Source organism: Calonectris borealis, chromosome Z, assembly GCF_964195595.1.
Source record: "Calonectris borealis chromosome Z, bCalBor7.hap1.2, whole genome shotgun sequence".
In the NCBI taxonomy this organism is placed as follows: domain Eukaryota; kingdom Metazoa; phylum Chordata; class Aves; order Procellariiformes; family Procellariidae; genus Calonectris; species Calonectris borealis.
Genome location: NC_134352.1, coordinates 76898384 through 76921285, shown reverse-complemented (window position 1 = coordinate 76921285; position 22902 = coordinate 76898384). Strand labels below are relative to the sequence as shown.

At 61.4% G+C, this 22902-nt stretch overlaps 1 protein-coding gene across 1 annotated transcript; it reads right to left on the bottom strand.

The window, feature by feature from the left end:
- Positions 1-1771: 1771 nt before the first annotated feature.
- Positions 1772-22896, bottom strand: ARID3C (AT-rich interaction domain 3C). Its single transcript, XM_075137857.1, has 8 exons — positions 22320-22896; positions 21263-21601; positions 8190-8262; positions 4041-4224; positions 3573-3817; positions 2992-3261; positions 2725-2814; positions 1772-1914 (listed from the first exon to the last, which is right to left on the bottom strand). Exons 1-8 carry the CDS (start codon positions 22356-22358, stop codon positions 1772-1774), a joined length of 1383 nt encoding a protein of 460 aa, XP_074993958.1. The 5' UTR covers positions 22359-22896.
- Between the last annotated feature and the right edge of the window lie 6 nt (positions 22897-22902).

The window sequence follows — 22902 nt, the reverse complement described above, 5'->3', positions numbered from 1 at the left end:
GCGAGGGTGACTGTGTGTGAGTGTGCATGCATTAGTGTCTGCCACTGAGTTTCTGTGAGGGAGCACCAGCAATCTATGCATATGTGTGATGACTTAGCTGCCTGCACGTCTCCATGCTTTTGCATGTGCACCCATGTACACACCCATGAGCACCCATGTGTGTGCCTGTGTCTCCCTTCCAGCTCCAGCTGGGTCACCCGTGCCCTCTGTAGGTGCTGTCCAGGTGTCAGGCTGGCCCAACTGTTTGCATCTTGCTTGGTGCAACCTCACAGCCACATGGTGTGGCCTTAGCAGCCCCACTGCTGTGCTCCTTGCTTGGCACAGGCAGCCTATAGGCAGCCTATCAGGCACTATAGCTGCTACCCCAGGGTGTCACAGGCTGTGGGGGTGTCCTGCACCCTCAAACTGTCCCCAGCGTGGGCACTGGAGCTTGGCGGGTGGCACCATGTCATGCATACCACCCTCAACACCGGTTTGGTTCAGCAGTTCATTTCCTTTAATAGATACACAGAGTGGCGCGGCCGCGGTGGGAGTGCCGGGGGGAGCCCGGCGGTACCGAGCCCCGGCCCCCTGCGCTGAGGTAGAGGTGAGCGTTGCCCCATGCTCACCTGCTTTGGCACCCAGGGGTGCGAGTGGGTGGGGGAGGCGCCCACCCGGTCCCAACGAGGTAGTTTGGAGTGCCCGGTGTGGTGCCCTCCATCTCCCTGCCCCCCAGCTGGGGACCCTGGTGTCCGGGCTGTCTTTGGTAGTGGGGGGCATTGCTGGGCCTCCCTGCCCTGCCCCCACCAACAACCTCCTCCCAGTGCACAAGCCCCACCCCGAATATTAAGCTCCACCCCAGCCCCACCCCCATATGCTCCACCCCCGCCTAACAATCCATCACATCTTATCCCCACCACTCCTACCAGTTTCCCCAGTATCTGCCCCTCAGGGTGACCTGAGTTGAGGACCTGGGGGGCTGAGGTGCCACCACCCTGGGGTGGCCAGGGACACACAGGACCCTGGGGGTGTCTCAGGGTGGTGGCAGCGTGCCCAAGCAGCGTGAGAGGGCTGTGTCAGGGGGTCTGCAGTGGGTAGGGGGTGCAGTATATAGGGGATGCGGTGTATAGCGGTTGCAGTTTATAGGGCCTGCAGTGTATAGGGACTGCGGTGTTTGCACTGAGGATGTGCACAGGTGATGTAATGTGTGCACTAGGTGTGTGTATAGGGGATGCAGTGTGTAGGGGATGCAGCGTATGCATCGAGAGTGTGTATAAGGAACACCGTGTGCATAGAGATGTTTATATGTGAGACAGCATGTCAGAGATGCAGTGTGTGCATTGAGTGTGGCAATGTGAAGGATGCAGTGTGCGCATTGAGATGTGTATAGGGGCCGCAGTGCGTGCACTGAGGTGGGTATAGGGACAACAGCACGTGCATCGAGGTATGTATAGGGGCTGCAGTGTGTAGGGGATGCAGCATGCGGGGCCCGGGGGTGCCCCAGGCAGCGGGGCAGGCAGGAGCTGTACGGGTTGGGTCACCTGGGGGCAGCACCTGGGAAGGACGGTGCCTGTGTCAGAGGGCACGTGCGGGGAAGGGGTCCCACACACAGGGGTAAGGGACAAAAGGGACCCCGTGGGTGCCCACAGCCTTGCATGGACACAGCTCAGTATTGCAGCAAGAGGCACCTTCGGGTCCCCCATCCCACCTTGGTGGCCCAGCTGGGTCCCACAGCTCAGCCCCCCAGGCCCTGGGGACCCCCAGCTGCTTTCAGGGTGGGGGAGCATCTCCCCTACGGCGAGGTGCTGGTGGGAGTGTGGCTGTGCGAGGGGGCTGGGAGCAGTGGGTTCGGGATGGGCATGGGGTTCGGCCGGTTCTGGATGTTCCCTCCACCGGCTGCCGGAGGGGCCGGGGGCCGGCGGGCAAACAGGACGCCTGGGGAGCAAGAGCAAGGGGGTTAGGGCAAGCCCAGGGTTGGGGGCTCTGCTCGGCTGACCCGCAGTACCCTGGCCGGGGAGTGTAGGACCAGCACCCCTGGGGGCTCCAGCCCCCCCAATCACCCTCGGTGCCTCCCGTGGCCCAGCCACCCTCACCCGCATGGGGCAGCCCCCGAGGTGGCCTGGGACCATTTGGCTGGCAGCCCCGTGTGCTGATTAGCCCTGACCTTTTCAGCTCATTAAATATTTAAGTCCTGAAGGAAAAGCCATCGATTTTAATCAGGGGTGTCTCAGTGGGGCAGGCAGGGAGCTGGGGGGGCATGGGGTGAACTGCTTAGCCAGGCAGGTGCACATCAGCACCCCAAAGAAGCCTCTGCTCCAGCAAAGCACCCCAACATCTTCCCCTGCACCCAACACCATGCTCTGCAACCAGCTATCCCCTGCACCCAGCCAGAGATCCTCTGGGCACACCAGCATCGGGATGACCCCAAATCCAAACCCTACTTGCAGGACCTCATGGTGGGGGACGACCCCAGGTGCGTTTTCACACTTCTCAGCCCAAGTCCGTCCATCCATCCATCCATCCCCCACTTTGGCCCTTCATTGCTAGCCTCTGCTGAGGGCCAATTTCCATTCTCGCTGACCCCCTCCTTCTCCTGCTCCCTCTCCCCAGGCCCTGCCACTTCATTACGATGGATTTTATAGTAAAGACATCAGATTGAAGGAAGGACTTGCTGGCCAGGCAGTGGCTATAAGTTATTGGATTTCCCGGACGCAATTACACGGGCCAAGCGGCCCTTCTATTTACCTGTGTAGACAACTCCATTTATTTCTATTGACATGTTGATACTGCTAATGCCGTTGGTGGACAGGTTCAATGCGGTCTCCTGTCTGTCATCTGGGGAAAGGAAATACCAATATGAGCATTAAGAGAAACAGAAAGAAGAACCTGCCCAAGAGAGAGGAGCGGGGCCCCGGCCTCTCTAGGCATCCACGCTCCTCTCCAGCTGCTGCTGCTCCCTCCTGGGGTGCCAGGGGACGGGGTGACCCGAGCTGAAGTGTTGCATCTCGCTACCTCGGTTGGAGATCTTGACGTTCATGGGGAACTGGGAGGCCACGGCCAGGAGGTTGTGCTGCAGCGCATGTTGCACCAGCCGCTGCTGCTCCTCCGCCGTCAGGGCCACCTTCTTCTCCGGGGGCTCGCCCGTCTCCAGCTTCTCCCGCAGCTGCTCCAGCACCACTGCCTGCGAGGCGGCTGCTGCTTGGGCCGCTGTGAGATGGTGGCTGGCCAGTCCCACTGGGATAGCGATGCGCCCCGGCACTGCTGCCGCCAGCACGCCGTCCTCTGCAATGACCGAGAGACCTCAGCAGGTCCCCCCATCGCCACCCAATCTCACCATCCCCAGCCGGTGCCACCTCCGCCCCACTAGCATGGGGCAAGATGGGCCACCACCCCCAGCATCTGGGTTTGGTCCTTCTCCAAAGCCAGGAGAAATAAACCTTTCTCAGTCCCAGAGAGGGCCTAAAAGAACAAAATTGTTCCTATTTTCCCCAAGCAAAAAGGGCAAGAGCAGACAGGGAACATCCCTGCTGCTGGAATAGAGTTCATCCCTGGGGAGAGATGCACGCCACGGGGCAGATGTGGTTCTTACCCACCTTTCTTAACAGCATGCATTTGGCCGAGCTGGCCGCAGCTGTGCGTGGAGATGCTAAGAGCTGGCAGAGGCATTTTGGGGGAGCCCAGCAAGGTTGGGGTGCCGGCCGGCGAGTAGTTGAAGAGCGCTGTGCCGAAAGTCTGCCTCCGTCCCTCCCGACGGTTGCTGTCAATGGCAGCTTGGAGCTCCCCAGGAGAGCTGAGTGCCCGCTTCTCACATTCGTAGGGGTACAGGTACTTCATGTATCTGCATGAGGAGAGAGCCAAGATGAGACCCAGCACCATGCACCCCTCAGTCAGCCCTGTGCTGAGCGGGAACCGGGGTGGGGATGGCATCTGCGAAGGCGTAGAGCCCTCCATCCCGCTTTGGGGCACCCCATGCCACACTCCGGTGGGGGCTCTGGGACATCCAAGCCAGTGGGTGCCCCAGGGTGGGTGCCCCCCACCCGCCACCACCGCCGGGTGCTCACTGCGTGCGGAGGGTGAAGGCAGCGCTGGTGATGGAGGTAGGTAGGTTGAGGCCCTTGGTGATCTCCCGCCAGATCTTCTTGTTGATGACTTCGACCAGGCCACCCTTGTCCGTCACCAGTCGGTACAGTGTGTACAGGTCCAGCACTTGCTTGGCCATGATGGGGATGCGGTTCACGGGCGTCCCTTCCAGCCGCACACGGGAAAGAGAAAAGGGTGAGGGGTGAATCCACGGGGACCTTCACTCCCTGGGGACACGGTCCCCACCTTGTCCCCACTGCCACTGCAGGTACCAGCTGCCCCCTGAGGGGAGACGTGTCTCTCCGTGCCTGGGCTCAGGGGGTGCAGGCAAGACCATGTCCATGAACAGGGCAGACCCTGGCATGCTGGTGCAGGGTCCCCATCGATGCAGCTGTTGGTGGGGCTGGGTATGTTCTTAGCTGGGATGTGGGGGCACAGTAGAATCATAGAATCATTAAGGTTGGAAAAGACCTCCAAGATCATCGAGTCCAACTGTCAACCCAACACCACCACGCCCACTAAACCATGTCCCTAAGCACCTCATCTACACGTCTTTTAAATACCGCCAGGGATGGTGACTCTACCACTTCCCTGGGCAGCCTGTTCCAATGTTTAACCACTCTCTGAGTAAAAAAATTTTTCCTAATATCCAATCTAAACCTCCCCTGGCACAACTTGAGGCCATTTCCTCTTGAGGTAACTTGAGGCAAACTGCCTCCTCCAGAGCCCCTTAGAGAGGTTGTCCCCCCACAACTCTTAGAGCTCCCTATAGAGCATCTCCCCCGCAAATCTCTCAGAGAAGGACTCTCTCTGTAACCCCCTTTCAGAGCCCCATAAAGAGAGACCCTATCTAAACTTTATAAAGGGACTCCCCCCATAACTTTTCTGGAGGGACTCATCCTATAATCTCCCTATAGAGTGGTTTTTTCTCTTAAAAATCCCCCTCTGAGCCTCATAGAGAGGGACTCCCCCAAGAGTCCCCAGAGAGACTCCCCACCCCACAGATCCCCCCCAGCAGCCCTCCGACTGCTCAAAGGCTTTCAGTACCCCCCCTCAAAAGACCTGATCCCAAATCCACTTCAAGTGCCCTCAGTAGAGACCCTAACCCCCTGTCTCCCAGCATCACTGAGGCCATGGGGTGAGGGGACATGGGGTCACCAGGGCTCTGTGAGCCCAGCATGGACCAGCATGGTCCCCATAGTCACCCGGTCTTTTTACACCCTCTCCCAGCACCCCCAAGTATCCCCACAGCCTTGCTCTGCCCCACGGTGCCTCAGGGCAGATGTCCAAGCAGCGGCTGGGGGCTGCAGCAGGGCAAGGAGGGACGAGCATCCCATTCCATCCCGTCCTGTCCCATCCCATCCCATATTTATTCCTCCTGCGGGGCGGCGGGGCACGGGTGGTATCGGAAAGCCATCCATTTGGCTGGGGGAGGCTGTCACAGCCGCGCTTCGCCCCTCAAACAAAGCCGTCACTCACCGCCATCCTCCAGCATCCCTAATTTATGGCCCCGATATTGGCTCGGCTTCTTCACATAAGCCTGAAAAATGAGCTCTTTTTATTCCTTTACTGAGTTCATTTAACTTTTTTTTTTGTGTCTGTGTTGTTCGCCCGGTTGGGAAGGGGGAGAGGAGTTTATCCTCCTGGGAAAAAGGCAGAGATATTGACTCGATATCTGCTGGTGGTCCCTCACCAGCCCTGCCCAGGGGGTGCCGACACCAGCCCCATCACCTCAGGGGGGGCCCGATTTCAGGGCTCCCCATTACCCCAACATGCCAATGAGTTTGCAGGGTCTCAGCTCCCAACTGACGGCCCACGGACTTCTTTTCTCTTCCCCCCCCCCAGCCATGATGGCTAATGAAAGCAGCTCGCCATCAATCTCAGGGGTGTGCGGGGCGGGTGGCTGGTGCCCGTCCCGCTGACAAAGGGACCTGTCTGTATCCCCGCAGAGTGATGGCCCCAGCCCCGGCCAGGGCAAGCAGCACAAAAGCCTGGGGAGGTGATGCAGCCATTGTGGTGCTGCAATTAGCTCCTTGATTGATTAATGGCCCCGTGTTATCGGCAGGGCCCTTGGCTTGGCGGGGGGATAGGGGGGCTCTGTGGACCCCCAGTGAGCAAAAGCAGAAATAGTCCCCCTGTGTCCCAACCCACCACTTTTGGGACTGCCACGGGGATGAGGTGCCCCACTGCCTGTATCCCATGTCTGCATCTCATCCCTGCTCCCCCAGATCCCTTCCAGCAATCACCCCCACGTGCCACTGGGGCTGGGTGAGCTGCCCCGTGCCATGGGGTCCCCAATGTCCCCCCCAGTGGGGCTGTCCCCAGCCCATATTTCAGCCCCGCTAATTTTCCACCCCACCGACAAATGCCCTAACAGACAGCAGGGGGGATGCAGCCCCTTTCATTAGGGCTCACCCTGCAGGCATCAATCCCCCCTGGCCCGCTGCCACCTCAGGGGCACAGCCTGGGGGTCGCAGCCCCCTGCCCGTGCACCCACGCTGGCTCATGGGTGCTGCTTCTCAGCCAGCTCCCGATGACCCCTGGCACGCTGTCCCTGCCCTGCAGCCCCCCTGCCCCCTTTCTCTTTGCTACCCGGCTCCAAAACCCCTGACTCCTCCAACAGGCGCATGCACACCTGCACCTGCACACTCGCACCCGCACACCTGCACCCGCACACCTGCCTGCCCCCCCCCGGAGGGATGCCACCCGCACGGGGAGGCGTGGGACAGAGGGGACGGGAGCAGGACGGCCAGACACGGCGGGATGAAGAGCAGAGATGACAGAGAAGCATCGGGCTCCCTCCCTCCTCCCCGCACCACCAGGCGCTTGCTTAATTAGCGCCGGCCCCAATGGCGAGGGAGTTAATTAGCTCTGGAGAGAGAGATAATGAAGCCGTGGAACAGCCCATGAATCTTGCGGCTGATGGATGCTGGGGGGCCAAGGCAGCACTGATGCTCCCACTTGCTCTCCACAGCCCTGCACCAGGGCCAGGGGGACCGGGGGTACCCTTGGGGTAGTATCCAGCCCCCCCAATCCCCGTCTCCAGCTGGGCTCTGGCATGAGCTCCACGTTCGTGCGAGCCCCCTGCAGCACAGCCCTGAGTGAAATGAGTTTGTGGGGTCTCAGCCCAACCCACTGCTGCCCCGTGGATGGGTGGGCACCCTCACCACCTTTCCCATGGGCACGACTTGGGGGTGACTGCCCCCTTCTGCCCACCCTCGCCCTGCACACAGCCAGCCCCGCTGCTCCCGCACCCCCCTCCCAGCCTTCCCCCGTTAATTAGCTCGGCATTAACCTCTGCCTGGGGTTTACTGGCTATTGAGCGGCGTGTTCATTAATCCACACACCGGCAAAAGGCTCTAATTAATACGGCCGGCCACACGCCCGCGCTCGGCAACTTTTAATTGTCACGGGCCCGGCCAGGGAGGGCGAAGGTTAAAGCATTTATTGAGTCCCCAGGAGCCGGCTCGGGCCCCCCATGCCGATAGCAAAGATTTCCGATGTGGCTGGGCTGGCTGGTGAGCCCTTAACCCCTGGGCGCCCGGCACTGCCCCGATGGCTGACCCCACTCCTGCGGCATCGTGGGCATCGCTAAGAGGTGCCAGTAATGGGCATCCTCACCCGGCACTGCTAACGGGGACTGGTAACCGGCACCGCTAACGCTAAGGCCATCCCCACCTGCTAAAAGGCCTGCTAATGGGCATCATTAACGGGTGTTGCTAACGGTTGTCACCAAGGAATATGCTAATGGGCATCCCCACCAGGCATTGCTACTGGGCTTCCCTGCTGGGCATCACTGCTGGGCATGGCTAATGGGCATCGATAACGGGCATCGGCAATTGGCATCGCCACCAGCCCCAGCTCAGGGGATGTGGGGGTGGACCCAGGGGAACCCCTCTGGCCAGCAGACACCCCTGGGGGGGTCCGCCTGGGGCAATGGGAGCAAATCTGCTCAGTGTGAGTTCATGCATGTGCGTGTAGGAGATGGTGGGGGGAGGCCCCTCAAGACCTGCCTGGGGGGCTTGTAGAGACCCGCAGCAGCTCGGTGCCTGAGCAGGCTGTGCTGTGAGCCCCCACAGGCAGCCGGGGCAGGGGTGCCAGCGGCACCCACCCCAGCCACCCATCTTTACCTCTCTTCTGCATGAAACTGAAGAGGTCATCCAGGAACTCCTTGCGTTTTGGGTCCTCGTCCAGTTCGTAGAGCTGGGGGGGGGAGAGAAAGGGGTCAGCACCACCGGCACAGGCAGAGGAGGTCAATGCCAGGATCAGGGCCTCTGCCTGTGACAGAACCCGGCATCGCCCCCGGCCCCACTTGCCCCCTCTGCCAGCAACAAGAGGGTCTCCCTGCCCCATGTACAGGACCCCTCGGTGCACCCTCTGTGCCAGCAGCGCTGGGCTCTCCCCGTGCCTGGGGGCTGGCGCTGGCTCCCCAGGCACCACTAACTGTTTTACAGCCTTGTTGCAGAGACGCTGTATTGGTGCCTCAGTTTCTCTGCCCATCTCCTCGCTAGGCAGAGGGACGACAGCGAATCCCGGGCCCCCACGCAGGTCCCTGGGACCGGGATGCTCAGCCCTGCTCTGGCCCAGCAGCCTCCCAGCACTGCCCAGTGCCGGTGTTCACCAGGTCCCAGCACGGGATCAGCATCCTCATCCGCAGGGACAGAGAGTGGAGATGCTGGTCCCTTCTAGGGGCAGGGCGGGCTGGCAGGGCCACAGCACTGGATGCCGGTGAAGGAGCTGTGAGGGCTGCGGTTGCCCCACTTGGCCGGGGTGACAGGGCTATTAATGACCTGATAAGCATGGCGTGAGCCGCGTCACTGCGAGACAGGGCCTGATCGATGGCCGGGGACAGCGTGAGGTGCCTCTGCAAAGGGACACACTGTCAAATCCTCCTCCCCTGGCTGGGCATGGTGACCCCAAAGCCATCTCCCCTGGCTGGGCATGGGGACCCCAAATCCATCCTCCTCAGCTGCACACGTGAGGGTGTGAGCACAGCAGCGACACATCCCTGCAAGGCACAAAGACGGGGTGCACGCATGCAGAGCCAGATGTGCGTGCACGGTGCAAGCGCATGGGCACGAAACCACAAGTGCAGCGCCGTGTGTGCACCGACACTGGTGCTTGTGTGTCCCGGTAAGTTTGTGGGCGCACCGACGTGTGTGCAAGCTGGTGAGTATGCACATGGTTGCACAGAGGCACACATACGGCTGTACGGATACTTATGTGTATCAGATGGATGCAGCTCCGGACACAGGACACGCGGACACAACCCCCCAGGCTGAGCTGACAGACGGCACGGGGGAGGCGAGTGCAGCCCCTACACCAGGGACACGAAGCACCGGCTCTGTGCGAAAGCCAGGGCTCGCTTGATTCCAGCACAGCGCCTGGGTGACCATGACAAATTGGAGCCCACCAGATCGATGGCCCAGCAGTAAAAGTCAGAGCACATGAAGGAAAAATTAGCACCAATCGAAGGCGCTATAGACACCAATTCCTCCCAGCGAGCCCGGTAAGAATTTAAAGCCATTGAAAAGAAACAAAACTCAGCAGTCCAGAATGGATTTCCAAAACATATACAAAGAAATGCAAGCTAGAAAACAAAGTCAGGCACAAAATAGACTCGTTTAAAAAACAATTGTGCTGGGAAAGGCCGTTAAAAACCAATAGAAAGGGAGCACCCCCCCTCCACACAGCACATCATTCACCAGGCAGATAAAGGGAGCTGGGCTGCGGGGATGTGTCAGGCTCCGGGGACACAGGGATGTGGGCATGGGGGGATGCAGAGATGTGATGGGGACACATGAATGCAGGGATATGGGGATGCAGGGACACGAGAAAGTGGGGATGTGGGGATGCAGAGACTTGGGGGACATGGAGACGTGGGGATGCAGGGATGGGGGGACATGGGGACACACAGGGAGGTGGGGATGCAGGGATACTCCTACAGACACCCCACGGTTCCCATCGCTGGACAGCCACATCTAACACAGTCCCTCATCTAACATGGGTGCCAGATGCCTGTCCCTTGTCTAACAGATGGGTGCTAACTGCCTGTCCCTAACCTAGTCTATGGGTGCTACTGCCAGTCTCCCACCACACCTATGGGTGCTGACTGCCTAGCTCCGAGCCACTCCATGGTGCTCCCTGCCTTCTGGGTGCCACTTACTCATCCCCTCCTTGCAGCAGGGTGCTCTCGGGGTGCCCTGACCCTGGGTGCCAGCACTCTGTCCCTCCCCTCCACTGTGGTGCTCCGCTCTGTACCCCCTCCCCATCTCCTGCCCTTTCCTAGGAGCTCCTCAAGACATCAATTATGGTAACTAGGTCAGGCTCGCAGCAGAGCTCCAGGGGTCTGCTTTGATTTCTGCCCCGGGAAGGCTGTGTGAGCCAGGCTTTGCCTGCATTTCCCTGCCTGTCCCTGCCTGCAGCAGGGCTCTGACCCCCCCTGCTCCACCCGCTGCGAGCTCCTGGCTTGTCAAAGCAGGAGCAAACCCCCCAAAACCGGCAACTGCTGCCCATCCCACAGCAGGGCAAAGCCACCACCTTCCCAGGGGGTCAATCCAGCGGGTGGGCTCCTGCACCCACGCCTCCCCGGGTGCCACTCGTGTTTCTCCTCCCACCAAGGCAGGCAGGATACCACCCGGCGTGTGCTGCCACTGCCTCCAGCCCCTGGAACAGGTGTGACCTCCAAGTGCCGGGACCTATTTTTCCACCATTTATTAACCTCCGACCTTTTATCTGTGGGGCACTGAGATGCAAAAACACATTACATCAAACGGGGAGCAAAGGTCGGCTTTTAAGCGGAGACAAGAGCAGAGCTGAGCAACAGGGGACCCACCGACAGGGTCCTCGGGTGTGCCGGGGATGCACCAGGCATCCCGTGAGATTTGGGGATGCTCAGGCTGGAAAGGAGGTGGTTTTGGGGGACTCTTGCTGATGGGGGTGGTCTGGGTCCCAGCCAAGGCTGGCTATAGGACCTAGGCATCACAGCTCCACAGGAGTGGCACAGGGGTGGCATGGGTTGTGGCACGGGTGGTGGCATGGGTGGTGGTCTGCCACAGCCTCCAGGCAAGGAGGGACCCCCAGATAGCCCCAGCCCTGAGGAAGGAGCCAACTCCATCCCTTACCCAGGGCTGCTGGCCCTGCCACTCACCCTCCTCCTCCTCCTGCAGGTTGGGCACCGCAGTCCCTTCCCGCCTCGCTTGGGATGGACCATCTAAGCAGCAGATCACAACTCCTCAGGGTCACACACAATCCCTGTGGGGACACACACACACCTCGCGTGGGTGTACACAACCCCCCACAGGCTGACACAACACCACACGGGCGTGCACTAGCCCACACAAGCGTACACAACCCTACCCAGGCACGCACAACCCTGTATGGGCTCGCACAATCCCACGAATGTGCACAACCCCTCATGAGCACGCACAACTCCACAGAAGCATGTGCACAACCCTGTACATGCACGCATGTCGTCCCCAGAGGCACACACAAGCTTGCGTGGGCACGTACAACCCTGCACAAGCATGCACAACCCTGCATTGGTGTGCACAACCCTGTATGAGCACACAGAACATCATGTGAGTGTGCAGAACCCTGCACATGCACACACAACTCGCACAGGCACAAATCCCTACACAGGCACATACAATTGTGTCCAGATGTGCACAGCCTCCCACGGGCACACACAACCCCAGGTGGGCAGGCACAACCTCAGGTGAGCATGCACAGCCTTTCATGGGTGCACACAACTCTGCGCGAGCATGCACAACCCCACACATGCATCAAAGTCTTGCATGGGCACGCACCCCAGATGTGCATGCACAACCCCAGACGGACATGCACAACCCTGTATGTGCACGCACAACTCCAGATAGGCACACACTACCCCAGACAGGCACTCACAACCCCAGACAGGCATGCACAACCCCATACATGCATGTACAACCTCATATGTGCATGCACAACCCCATACGGACAAGCACAACCCCAGATAGGCATGCACAATCCCAATCCCAGACTGAAACACACAACCCCAGATGGGCACGTACAACCCCACACGGGTATGCACAGCCCCAGATGGGCACGCACAATCCCAGTTGGGCACACACAACCCCAGTTGGGCATGCACAGCCCCATACGGGCATGCACAGCCCCATACGGGCATGCACAGCCCCAGATGGGCATGCACAACCCTGGGCATGCACAACCCCTGACAGGCACACCCCCCCGGATGGACACACACCACCCCAAAGCATCCCCGCACCGTGCACCTCGGAGCAGTCAGGCAGGCCTGGCCCGGGGGCAGTTGTGCAATGCAAGCAGCAGCTCCTGCTTGCGGTGACCTATGAGCAAGGACCCTTTTAATCGTGTTTGTATTGATATAATTAGTAACTCATTTAACGCCATCGATGTAACTATATTCCTCTATAAACAGAAGTATTAAACTGTCAAGCCTGGGGATCAATATCCCACCGGTGCGCAGCGCAGGTCTGCTCTTCTGACCTCGGGGACCCCATCCATGGTGCTTAGTCACCCCAAAAGCTGCCACCCCAGCACTGCTCCACCTCCATCCCGCACCGCTGCTCAGGTGCTGGTGCAGGGCCAGAGCAAGGTGTCCTCGTCCCCACCCCACCCTGGGTGCAGCTCCAGGGACCCCGCTCCCTCCCGTCATCCCATTGCCATGGCGACGTTTTTATTCCTTAAGGGATGGGGATAACAGGGCTTGTCGGGCAGGTTAAAGGTCAGCAGGTCGAACATGGTTTATTAAAGGGACACGAATAGACCTTGTGCCTCCCCCTCCTCCTCACCGTCATTAAATAACATCGTTAGCACCTCTCACTCACCCGGGAGACGCCTCTCCCAGAGCCAGGGGGGCTTGTAGGGCTGGAGCTGGGGTCGCCGGCACCCCATAGCCCAGCTGATCCCCTAGACAGAGGAAGGATGCCGTGAGGTGCTAAGCCACCCTGCAGGCATCTCCAGGCTGCCCTGCCCCGGTGAGCCACCCCCATGGCCCCCCCCCCAGCCCTGCTGCCAAGGGAAGTGATCGCAGCGGGAGCCCCCGCAGCCACCTCCTGCTGGCAGCAAGGGCTCAGATCAGCAAGCAGGATTTAATCCACTTAATACAAGCAATATCGATCCTGGACCCTGCCTGGCTCCCCCCTGCCTCGCGTCCCCCCTCTGCAACCCCGAGCCACTTAATATGCACCGCATTGATTAGCCGCACTGCTAATTTTTCCATCTAGCCACTGTTCACGCAGGGAGCTCAGGCGATGCTCATCTCCGCACACCCCCTTAGCCCCCCGGGGTGCAGCTACACGCCATGGGTGGCCAACCGCTGACGGGCTATTTTGGAGTCCTTCCACCTCTCCAGACCATCACTGTTGCCTCTGAGGTGGGGGTCCCTGGCTCCTTCTCCGGGAAATGGTGCATGGCCAGGCCCTCAGACACCGGGGTGTCCCCCCCCGTGTCCTGATGGGATGGGGGGATGGGAAAGCCGTCAGTGCCTCAGTTTACCCCTCAGGCTTGCAACCACAGGGACTGGCTATTCCCAGTGGTGCACAGCCCCATGCACCCCAGATTGCAGGGACCCCAAGAATGGCCATAGCCAGAGCCCCCCCATTACTCCCCCCACCATGGGGCACACAGAAGGGAGCTGAGAGCTCGCAGGCCCACCCCCCCATCCCTGGAGCTGGGGGGCAGCTTGCTCCCCGCTGGGCACAAACCACCCCCTGACCTTGCGAGCCACCACTTGCCTCCACTGCCAGCCGTTAATAAGTTAATGGTTATGGGATGGCTTTGCCTGGACGCTGGCTGCATTTGAAGGCGCTGCTGGCTCTTGAGGGGGGGCTGCTCCCCTGACCCTACAGCCTCAATGGGTGCCGGGGTGCTCGCTTACCCCAACATCCCCACCCTCAGCGGTTACCCCACTGGTGTGGCTGGACACCCCCGTCCGGAGCCCTTTCCCAGTGCTGTGGCTCCCCCCCAAAGCCTTTCATCATGCTTAATATTTAACGGCGCTTTATAGAGCAGCAGGTTTAATCAGCGCTGATAATGCGTCAGATCCAGCAGGTCATTAAAACCCCCCTCCCTGCCGCGGCGGGCGCCGCCGCTCCTGGGAGAGCTGCCTGCTGCAAACATTAACCGGGCTTCGCGCAAGGTGAGGGACTGCTGGCGGCGCTGGCCTTGGGAGGGCAGCCCCCCACCCGCAGCCCAGTCCTGGGGTGAAGCGGGGGGGGTTCACAGGGTCCCCAGCCTCCTCCTCAACTCGTTTTGCAGGAGGGGAAACTGAGGCACAGGGTGCCAGCGTGGCTCGCCCAAGGGTTGGAGGCATGTGTCCGGAGGAAACGTACTGCGTGGTGCCACCACTGGCACCGTCTGCAGCCCCATCCTGCTGTCCTGCTGTCCTATGTCTGTCTGTCTGGGGGCTCTGGCGCAGGGGTGGGGGGGTCCTGGCTCCTGGCAAGCGCGCGTCCCCCACGCTCGGCCCCTTGTTACTTGTTCATGGCTGAACAGGCAGGGAGTCAATGAGGGGATTTGTTCGGGTTAACCTCCCTGACCCGCCGGCGCTTGCCATGCCGCCGCCTCCCCCTCCATCCTTGCTTTCCTCTCCATCCCTGCCTCCCCCTCGACCCCTCCCTCCCAGGATGACCGGAGCTGGGGGACCCTCCTCCAGCGTCAGCACCACCCCAGGTGTCCCCCGAGGGACACTCATGCGCACACCCGCTATATGTGCATAGGTGTGCACACGGCACGTGTGCTTGCACATGTTGGGGTCTGTACACGTACACACCCGCTATAGGGCTGGGTGATTATGGGGGTGCACACCTGGGGGGGGCTGTGCACGTGCCTGGGATGCATGTTGGATGCTTGGTCACCCCCCCGTGCACCTCCAGCCCCATCCCCTTCCTCTGGCTTCTTTGAAGGGATGATGGGGGAGGAAGGGCTGGTGGCACCCCCTCGTGCTGGAGACCCCAGCCCCCGCCTCCACCGCCGGAAGAGCCACCCAAGCAGAAAGGGCGTCTGGGGCTGGTGCTCACTCCCACCTCACCACCGGACATGGGACGTGGATGCTGGATCCGAGTCGGAGCAACCCTGAGTTGCAGCCTACAGCAGGGGAACGTGGCCCTGCCAACGTGGGCATCCCCGCTGGGTGCCCTGTGCCCCAGGGGACAGGTCACCACAGCCCCCATGTACAGTGCCCAGAACGCTTGCCCTGTGCATGCTCACACACCCAGCACACCCCCACCCGCACACTCACACAGCCTCCGTCTTGCTCTGCACATGCACACATCATGTGCATGCTCTCCTTGCACACACTCACCTCCACACATGCTCTCCTTGGGCATGCTATGCACGCCCTATGCACGCTCACACAGCCCCTATACATGCTCTCTTTCTGCACACACAGCCCCCCGTGCATGCTCATACATCCCCTATACACTATTCTTGTGCACACACACTCCCTTTGCACATTCATCCATCCTCTTTACACACTCTCCCTGTGCATACCCACACACCCCGTGCACACTCACACACCTCCTATACCCACTCTCCTTTTGCACACCCATTTTGTGCACACTCACACATCCCCTATACACTCTCCCTGAGCACACATACACACCTGCTGTGCGTGCTCACACACCACCTATGCATTCCGCCTGTGCACATACACACATATCCTGTGCACACTCACGCAACCCCTATACACACTTTCCTTGCACACCCACACACACCGTGTGCATGCTCATGCATTCCCTATACACTCTATCTCTGGTGCACATCCACGCACCTCCTATACACACTGTCCCCTGTGCACATTGACTCCCAAGCACACCTAAACTCACTCCCACACCCCCATGCAGCTGCAAACCTCCATGGGCACCCTGGTGGGACCAGATCCCACCTCCCTGGGGCCATATCCCCCCTCCCCACCGCAGCCCTGCCCAGCCTGCTGCCTGCACAGGGGATTTACCTCCATTATTAACCCAATTAGAGGATTAGAGGAGGCCCAGGTCAGCAAGGGGGTGCATCCCCCCAAACTCCCCACTCACATCCGATTCTGGGGCTGCAGCCAGAGAGGGAGCTGGGGGCAGCCACAGGGTGGGGGCTCCTGCCAGCGCTCCTCTCCCACCCGCAGAGCCTTTATTCTCACACCCTTGATTAGTTTTTACACCTCCTCTTTGGAGCCCCTGAGCCCTCGGGACCCCCTCGTTGGGAGACGGTGTCGCGGCAGCCGCCGAGGCTCTCAGCATCCCTCAGACTGCAGCGGGGCTGGGAAGGGCCCTGGGGGCAGCAGAGGTTGACACCCACCAGGACTCAGGTGCTCAGCACCGTGGGTTAGGGGTGGTTGTGGAGGGGGGCTCGGCCCCCAAACCCTGCCCCAAACACCCATGGGTCCATATGGCTCCATACGTGGGGACACTCGTCCATGCATGCGCAGGAGTGCCCATAGATGCTGGGATACTACACATGTCCCTATACATACTCATGGGTGTGTTCAGACATGCGTGGGCACACCATATGCATGTCAGCACACACACGGTGCCATATACACGCACACACATATGGGTCCGTACACACTTGGCCACATATATACACATCTGGGGACTCATATAGGTCCATAGACATATACCAGCAGTCACACAGGTTCATATATACTTGGGCACTTATATGGAACCATATATACACATAGGGTCTTATAGGGATCCCTACACATGTGGGCACTCATATGGGTCCACACACACGCATCAGCGCTCACACAGGTTCAGACACACAGTGGCATATCCCTACACTTATACGGACATTTATTTGTATCCTTACATTCATGTTGGTCCATATGGACACACACGCCCAGAGCACCTCTCTATGCACTCCCAGCCATACCCCAGCAGGCCCCCGCTCCCACCCTGTGTCCCTGCACTCGTGCTGGGCTGCCGGAGCTGCCGCTGCTGCCAGGGGTTAGCACGCTGACCCTTGCTGCTGCCGCCACCTCCCCGCTGCAGGTGGTCCCGGGGCAGAGCTCTGCCTGCAGGTTTGCTGGCGAGAAGCCTCCAGGCAGCTGCGGACAGGAGCAAACACCATATCCATCCCCCTCCCGCCTCTGCGGTGTAACCAGAGACCCTCTAATTTAGCCCCGGGAGCCCTGCGGTTGTTGCTCCTGCACCTGGGTTGAAGATGCGCTGGAGGCGGGGGGGGAGGCTGGGGCAGAGAGACCACCTTCTTCTCCCCTGGGTCCCCCTCCCGAGCCACGTCCATTCTCTGGCAGGCAGGGACAACCCCGCAGGAGAAAGCAATAGAGATGGAGACAGGAGGGCGTGCACCACAGGCCCTGCCACCCCATTTTAGGATGACCCGGAGGCATGGGGTGGAGGTCTGTGGCACAAGGACAGCTACAGCCAACTCAGAGCACTTTCCTCCAGGCATTGAGATGCGAGCACATGCATTCACAACTGGTGAGCCGCCCCTAAATGCAAAATGCACGTAAAGGGCAGGTGGGTGCAAGAGGCGACTGCCAGCATCAGGGACAGATGGGGCAGGAGCAGCACCATGGCGAGAGGAGGAACAGCCACACCAGGGTTGGCTAAGGGTGATGGCAAACAGCTGCTGGTAAAGCCAGCCATCCCCAAATTAACCGCTGAGGCTACCAGACGGGATCCCAAGAGTCCCCAAAGGGCTGGCTGGGGCTCACCCCCCCAGCTGCTCCCGGGCAGGGAGGAAGGACCTCCGGGGGGTCCTGATAGCCCCAACTGCAACCAGATGGGTCTGAACGTGCTGGTGGGGGCCCTGGCAGGGAGGGCATCCTCCTGCCTGCTCCGCTGCTGGAGAGCTGGGCACAAAACCCACACGTTTGAGTCCCTCTTGCTCAGAGCCTTCCCACGGTGCCACCTCCGGGAAGATCCCGGGAATGGAGAGGGAAGCCCTAGGTCCTGGCACTGCTCTTCAGTTACTTGGGGGTGCCTGTCCCCACGTGTGTGCATGGCTCCCCAGACGGGGAAAGATGAATTCATGGGGCTGAGCTGGCACCAGAAATGCCAGGCTCTTCCCGGCGCCTTCCAAGTGATGCAGCACTGCAGCATTGCAACTTGGTGGCATCCCCATCCCCAGGGAAGGGGGGGTTCATGGGTAGCGCACTGTCAGACTCTGCTTAATCCCCCCCCGCCCCAGGGCTGGGGCTCCCTTGCAGTGCTGGGCGCGGGAGATCTCCCAGACCTTTGCCCAGGTCTCTATCCATGTGTCCTTATCAAGTGTACATAGACCGGCGCCGGGGGCTGATGCAAGAGGTAGGGGTGAGGGGGTCTCACAACTCCATAACATCAGAGTGGTCCTCCCAGATCAGAGCAAAGGTCCCGCCAGCCCCCCCAAACTGGTGCCTCAGGAAGTGTATAAAACCAGGGCAAACACATGGGATATTTCCCCAAAATGCTCCCCTGGGCAAAGCAGCATTTGTCTATTAACCCTCAACGGGTTTCTCCACCATGACCTCATCCTCTGCGCCCATTTTTAGCACCACTGCATTGCATGGAAAACCCCCCGTAGCTGGTTCTACACTCACCTCCCACCCCATCCCCATCAGGGCCCCCTCCTTGCTGTGGAGAGCCTGGGCAGCGGCTCCCTATCCACCATCCACAAACCAGCCTGGATTAACTGTCCCCTCCGCCCAGGAGGATGACAGCAAGGACAGACCCTGAGACCCATCCCAGGTAATGGCAGTGGTGCTGTGCTGGGATGGGGCAGCTCCAGGTAGGGGGTCCTGGTGGGAAACAGAGCCCCAGCCACCCCAGGGTCTCTCCCTGGCTCCAGGACCCCCATGCTCACACTGCCAGTGGCCAGGCAGCTTGCGAGCAGGCACACGCCGCCCTCTGTGCCCCACAGCATCACAGCCCAGCCCCTGGGAAAGCTCCGAAAGCCGGAGCACGGCCACCCTCCCTGCTCAGTCCCTGCTGAGAGCAGAGAACCTGTTCCCCAGGCTGGGTGAGGCACAGCCCTGCAGCCTGGGGAGGGACCGGGGGGGGGGACATGTCTCTCCCAGGCAGGGGTATGTCCCCTCCCAGGCAGGGGCATATCCCCTCCCAGATTATCACAGGGGAAGGACAGGAGTGACAGCCACCCTGCAGACCCCAAGGCAAGCCGGCACCGCAGCCTGCGCCAAACTGCCACCCCATACAGGGCAGCACCACGCAAAGTCAGGGCAGGGCTGGTCCCGGTAACTCCTTTCCCCTCTCCCTATCCCATCCCGTATAAGCCACCCAGAGGCAATTGATCCCCTTGTCCCTGTGCACCCAGGGGGCACTGAACATAAGTGTTCCCACTATCCCCTGGGCTGGCTGGGACATGCCACCAGGTGGAAAACCCATGTGTGGGTCTCTGGAGCATGGATCCATTGCCTTCCCAATGAGGGTCGGAGAAAAAGAGAGCAAACAAGCAAGGAGCCAGCTCTCACCCCAGGAAGCAGTGGCAGGATTTTTCCCCCTCCACCGACCTCCCCTATCCATCTCCCTGGTATTCCCACCGCGCTGCCGGCTTTGCTCCTGCCCTACACAGGGAGCGTGTGGAGCGTGTGGCTGAAGGACGAGAAATGCCGGGGATGCTTTCTCTGCGTAAAGCCTCCCCAGGCCCGGGAGGGAGGAGCTGCTTCCCACCTCCCGGCTGACCCCGGGAACCGGACAGTCAGCCTTTTTCTACGCAGCAGGGTGTAACGTAACACTTCCCGGACGAGATATTTGGCCTATGTAACGCACCCACCCTGACCCTCCCCAAGTTGCTTTCGAGGCAATGTCCAGTGCTGGCAGCCTGCCCGGGCACAGCCGCGGGGCAGACGCTGCCTGCGCCCTGCCTGCACCCATACCTGCTGCCTCGGAGTCGGGTGCCCAGAGGGCACTCCGAATAACACCGCGCTGTGCAATCTCGAAACAGAAAAGGCAGCAGCATGGTCCCATGGCACCCAAAAGTCAGGTCCCTGCTGCTGTCCCTGTCCCCTCCTGCCAGTGCCACTGTGGCTGAGCCGGTACGTCCCCTCATCCCACTGTCCCAAGCAGCGCCACCCTAAAAAGCCACACACCAGCTGCATGGGGACATCTCTGCCGCCTCCTCCCTGTCACCCACTCTGCCACCAGTGTCACCCCTCTCTCCCCCCATGAAGCGAAGCACACGGGGAGCGCAAACCTGCTGCTGTGCAATCCACACTCAGACCCACGCTCACACCTGTGCACAGAGCAGCACCCACTGCATGCGAACCAGGGCTTGCACAACCCAGCAGGGACAGGATCCACACATGGGAGCACATTATTAAATACATAGAGGCCTTTCTTCCACCCTATATACGAGTCCCAGGAGCCCTGTCCCTGTGCCAGATCTCCGTGGCACAGGGGTCTCTCCTATGCCCAGGGGGAGTGAGGTGACAGGGTCAACGCCCTGCTCCCTCCAGCCAATGCACAGAATCAATGAGCGGCATCGACCAGTCGTAATATGCCTTGGCCCTCACACAGACACAGCGGAGTTCGGCTCCGCAGCCCGCCAGCTCCATGGGGTGACCACCCACGGGAGCCCTCGCCCTTGTCCATCTCCGCAAAAACCTCCACAGACAGGGGTCACCCCATTTTGCCCATCATGGAAAGCACCAGGGATGGAGCCTGCATGGGTCAGGGTGGGCACAGGAAGGTGACTGGGCACCCCATCACACTGCGGGGCCTGGAGACAGGCATAGAGAACATGGGGGAGGCGGGGGACATGAGGCAGGGGTTGGTGGCAGGGAGATGGGGAGCACATGAGGATGCCTCTTGGGATGGGACTGGGCTCAGAGACAGGGGCAGTAAGGAGCATTCAGGGGGTACCCATTTGGGGCAGGATGGGGCACTGGTTCAGGGTTGTTGGGTTGCACTGACTGTGCTTGCCTGGGATGCAGTTTGAAGGCAGTGGAGGGGGATGGGGGGTTCCCATTTAGGGTGGCATGGCGATAATGTCTGGGGATAATGGGGGTACTGGGAAAGTCAACTTGGGGTGGGACTGGAATGGAACTTGGGGCTGTGGTGTTGCTCATTTAGGGTGGGATGCAGACAGTATTTGGGGGCAGCGGGGGGCATAAGCGGCATCCATTCAGGGAGGGCTGAACCCCGAGTTCGGAGGCCATGGGGGGGACACCAGGGATGCCCACCTCGAGCAGCCAGTGCTGGTGCTGGTGCACGGGGCGGCAGATGCCTCCTACCTGCTTGAACTGCTCCTCGTAGGTCCACTCGTGGTGCGGGGGGGGCGGCGGGTCGCGGGGCTCCCCTTCTTCCTCCTCCTCCTCCTCCTCCTCCTCCTCCTCTTCCTCTTCCTCCTCCTCCCCCGCGGCGGCGGGCGGCGGGCGCGGGCCGGGGGCCGGGCGGCGGCGGGGAGCGGCGGGTGGCGGCCCGGGGCCGGGGCCGGGTTCGACCGGGGGCCGTCGGGGAGCGCCGTCGGGGCCGCGGGCTAGGCGGGCTGCCTGCTGCCGCTGCAGGCTCTCCATCACCGCCGCCAAGCGCAGCCCCCCCGCCGCCCCCGGCCCCCGCGGCGGGGCGGCCGGCTGCGGGCACAGGGCACGGCCTCAGCGCCGCCGCCGCCGCCGGAGGAGGAGGAGGAGGAGGAGGAGGGAGGGGAGGAAGCACCCCCACCACCACCCGCTTTCCCTCCCGCTCCCGGGGGCCCTGCCCAAAAGTTGGCCGCGGAGCCGCCGCCGCACCGGGCGCGGCACCCGCTGCCGGAGGGGCTGCCTCCCCCGCCGGGACCACCCGGCACCCTGCCCTACTGAGGATCGGGCCCTCGGGGACCTAATCCCCGCTCCTCTGAGGGACGCCCTCCCCGCCACCGGGGACAGGTCCGACTCGGGACCACCGTCGCTGTCTTGCGGGGAGCTCCCCTCCTCGGTCCGCTGGGGACCCCTGTCCTGCTGGGACTCCCTGCCCCGTTTCCACCGGCCACCGCGTCTCACCGGGGACCCCCTCCCCGGTCCCACCGGAGACCTCCGCCCCGACGGTCCCACCGGGGACCGTCTCCTACCGAGCACCCCTCGCCCCGGCCCCGCCGGGGACCCCGTCCCTGTCCCGCCAGAGATCCCCCCTCGGTCCCACCGGGCGCCCTCTCCTCCCGGGACCCCCCTCCCGCTCCCACCGGGGACCCCCATCCCGCTCCCTGTCCTATTCTGTCCCACCGGGGGTGCCCCCACCCTGCTCCCACCGTGCACCCCCGCGCTACCGGGGCCCCTCCGCTCCGTCCCGTCGCGGTGCGGCCGCGCCGGCCCTCACCAGGGCGGGTTTGGCCGCCAGGCTGGGGTTTTCCACCATGCCGCCGGCTCCGAGTGCCGCCCGGGGCTCGCCCCGCCGTCCCGGGGGGCACGGCCGGCTGCTCCGCCCGGTCCCGGCCCGCCGCTCACATGGCGCCGCGCCCGCCGATATTTCTTTTATTCCGCAGCAGATGAGGGTGGGTGGGATTTTTCCCTCTTTTCTTTCTTTCTCTCTTTCTTCCCTTTTTTTTTTCCTTTTTTTTTTTTTTTTTTTTTTTTTGCAACAAGTGGCAGGCAGGCAGCAACACCCCTCCCTGCTCCCATTTGCTAGCGTACGTCAAGGGAGTCATCCGGGGAGGGCCGGGCTTGCGGCAGCCCCGGGGGATCGCCCCGGGACCGGCCCGCCGAGAGCCGGCCCGGGGCCGCCCTGCGCGGGGCCGCGGGAGGGGATGGGGCCGGGGGCGCAGGGGGCTGGGCGGGCCGCAGTGCGTGTGTGTGTGGGTGCAGGCGTGCATGCATGGGGGTGCTGGGAGAGGGGAGTGCATAGGGGTGTGTGCGGGGGGTCCAGGTATGCATACGTGTATGTGTGGGGAGAGGGAAGTGCA

Bases quoted from the DNA above. Each gene is read 5' to 3' on its own strand.
- ARID3C (XM_075137857.1), bottom strand. From the start codon at position 22,358: ATGGTGGAAAACCCCAGCCTGGCGGCCAAACCCGCCCTG. The intron at 4,225-8,189 runs GTAAAGATGGGT...TGCGGCTGGAAG, and splicing joins CAGTTTCATGCAGAAGAGAG to GGACGCCCGTGAACCGCATC. The intron at 2,815-2,991 runs GTAGCGAGATGC...TCCTTTCCCCAG, and splicing joins CGTCAAGATCTCCAACCGAG to ATGACAGACAGGAGACCGCA.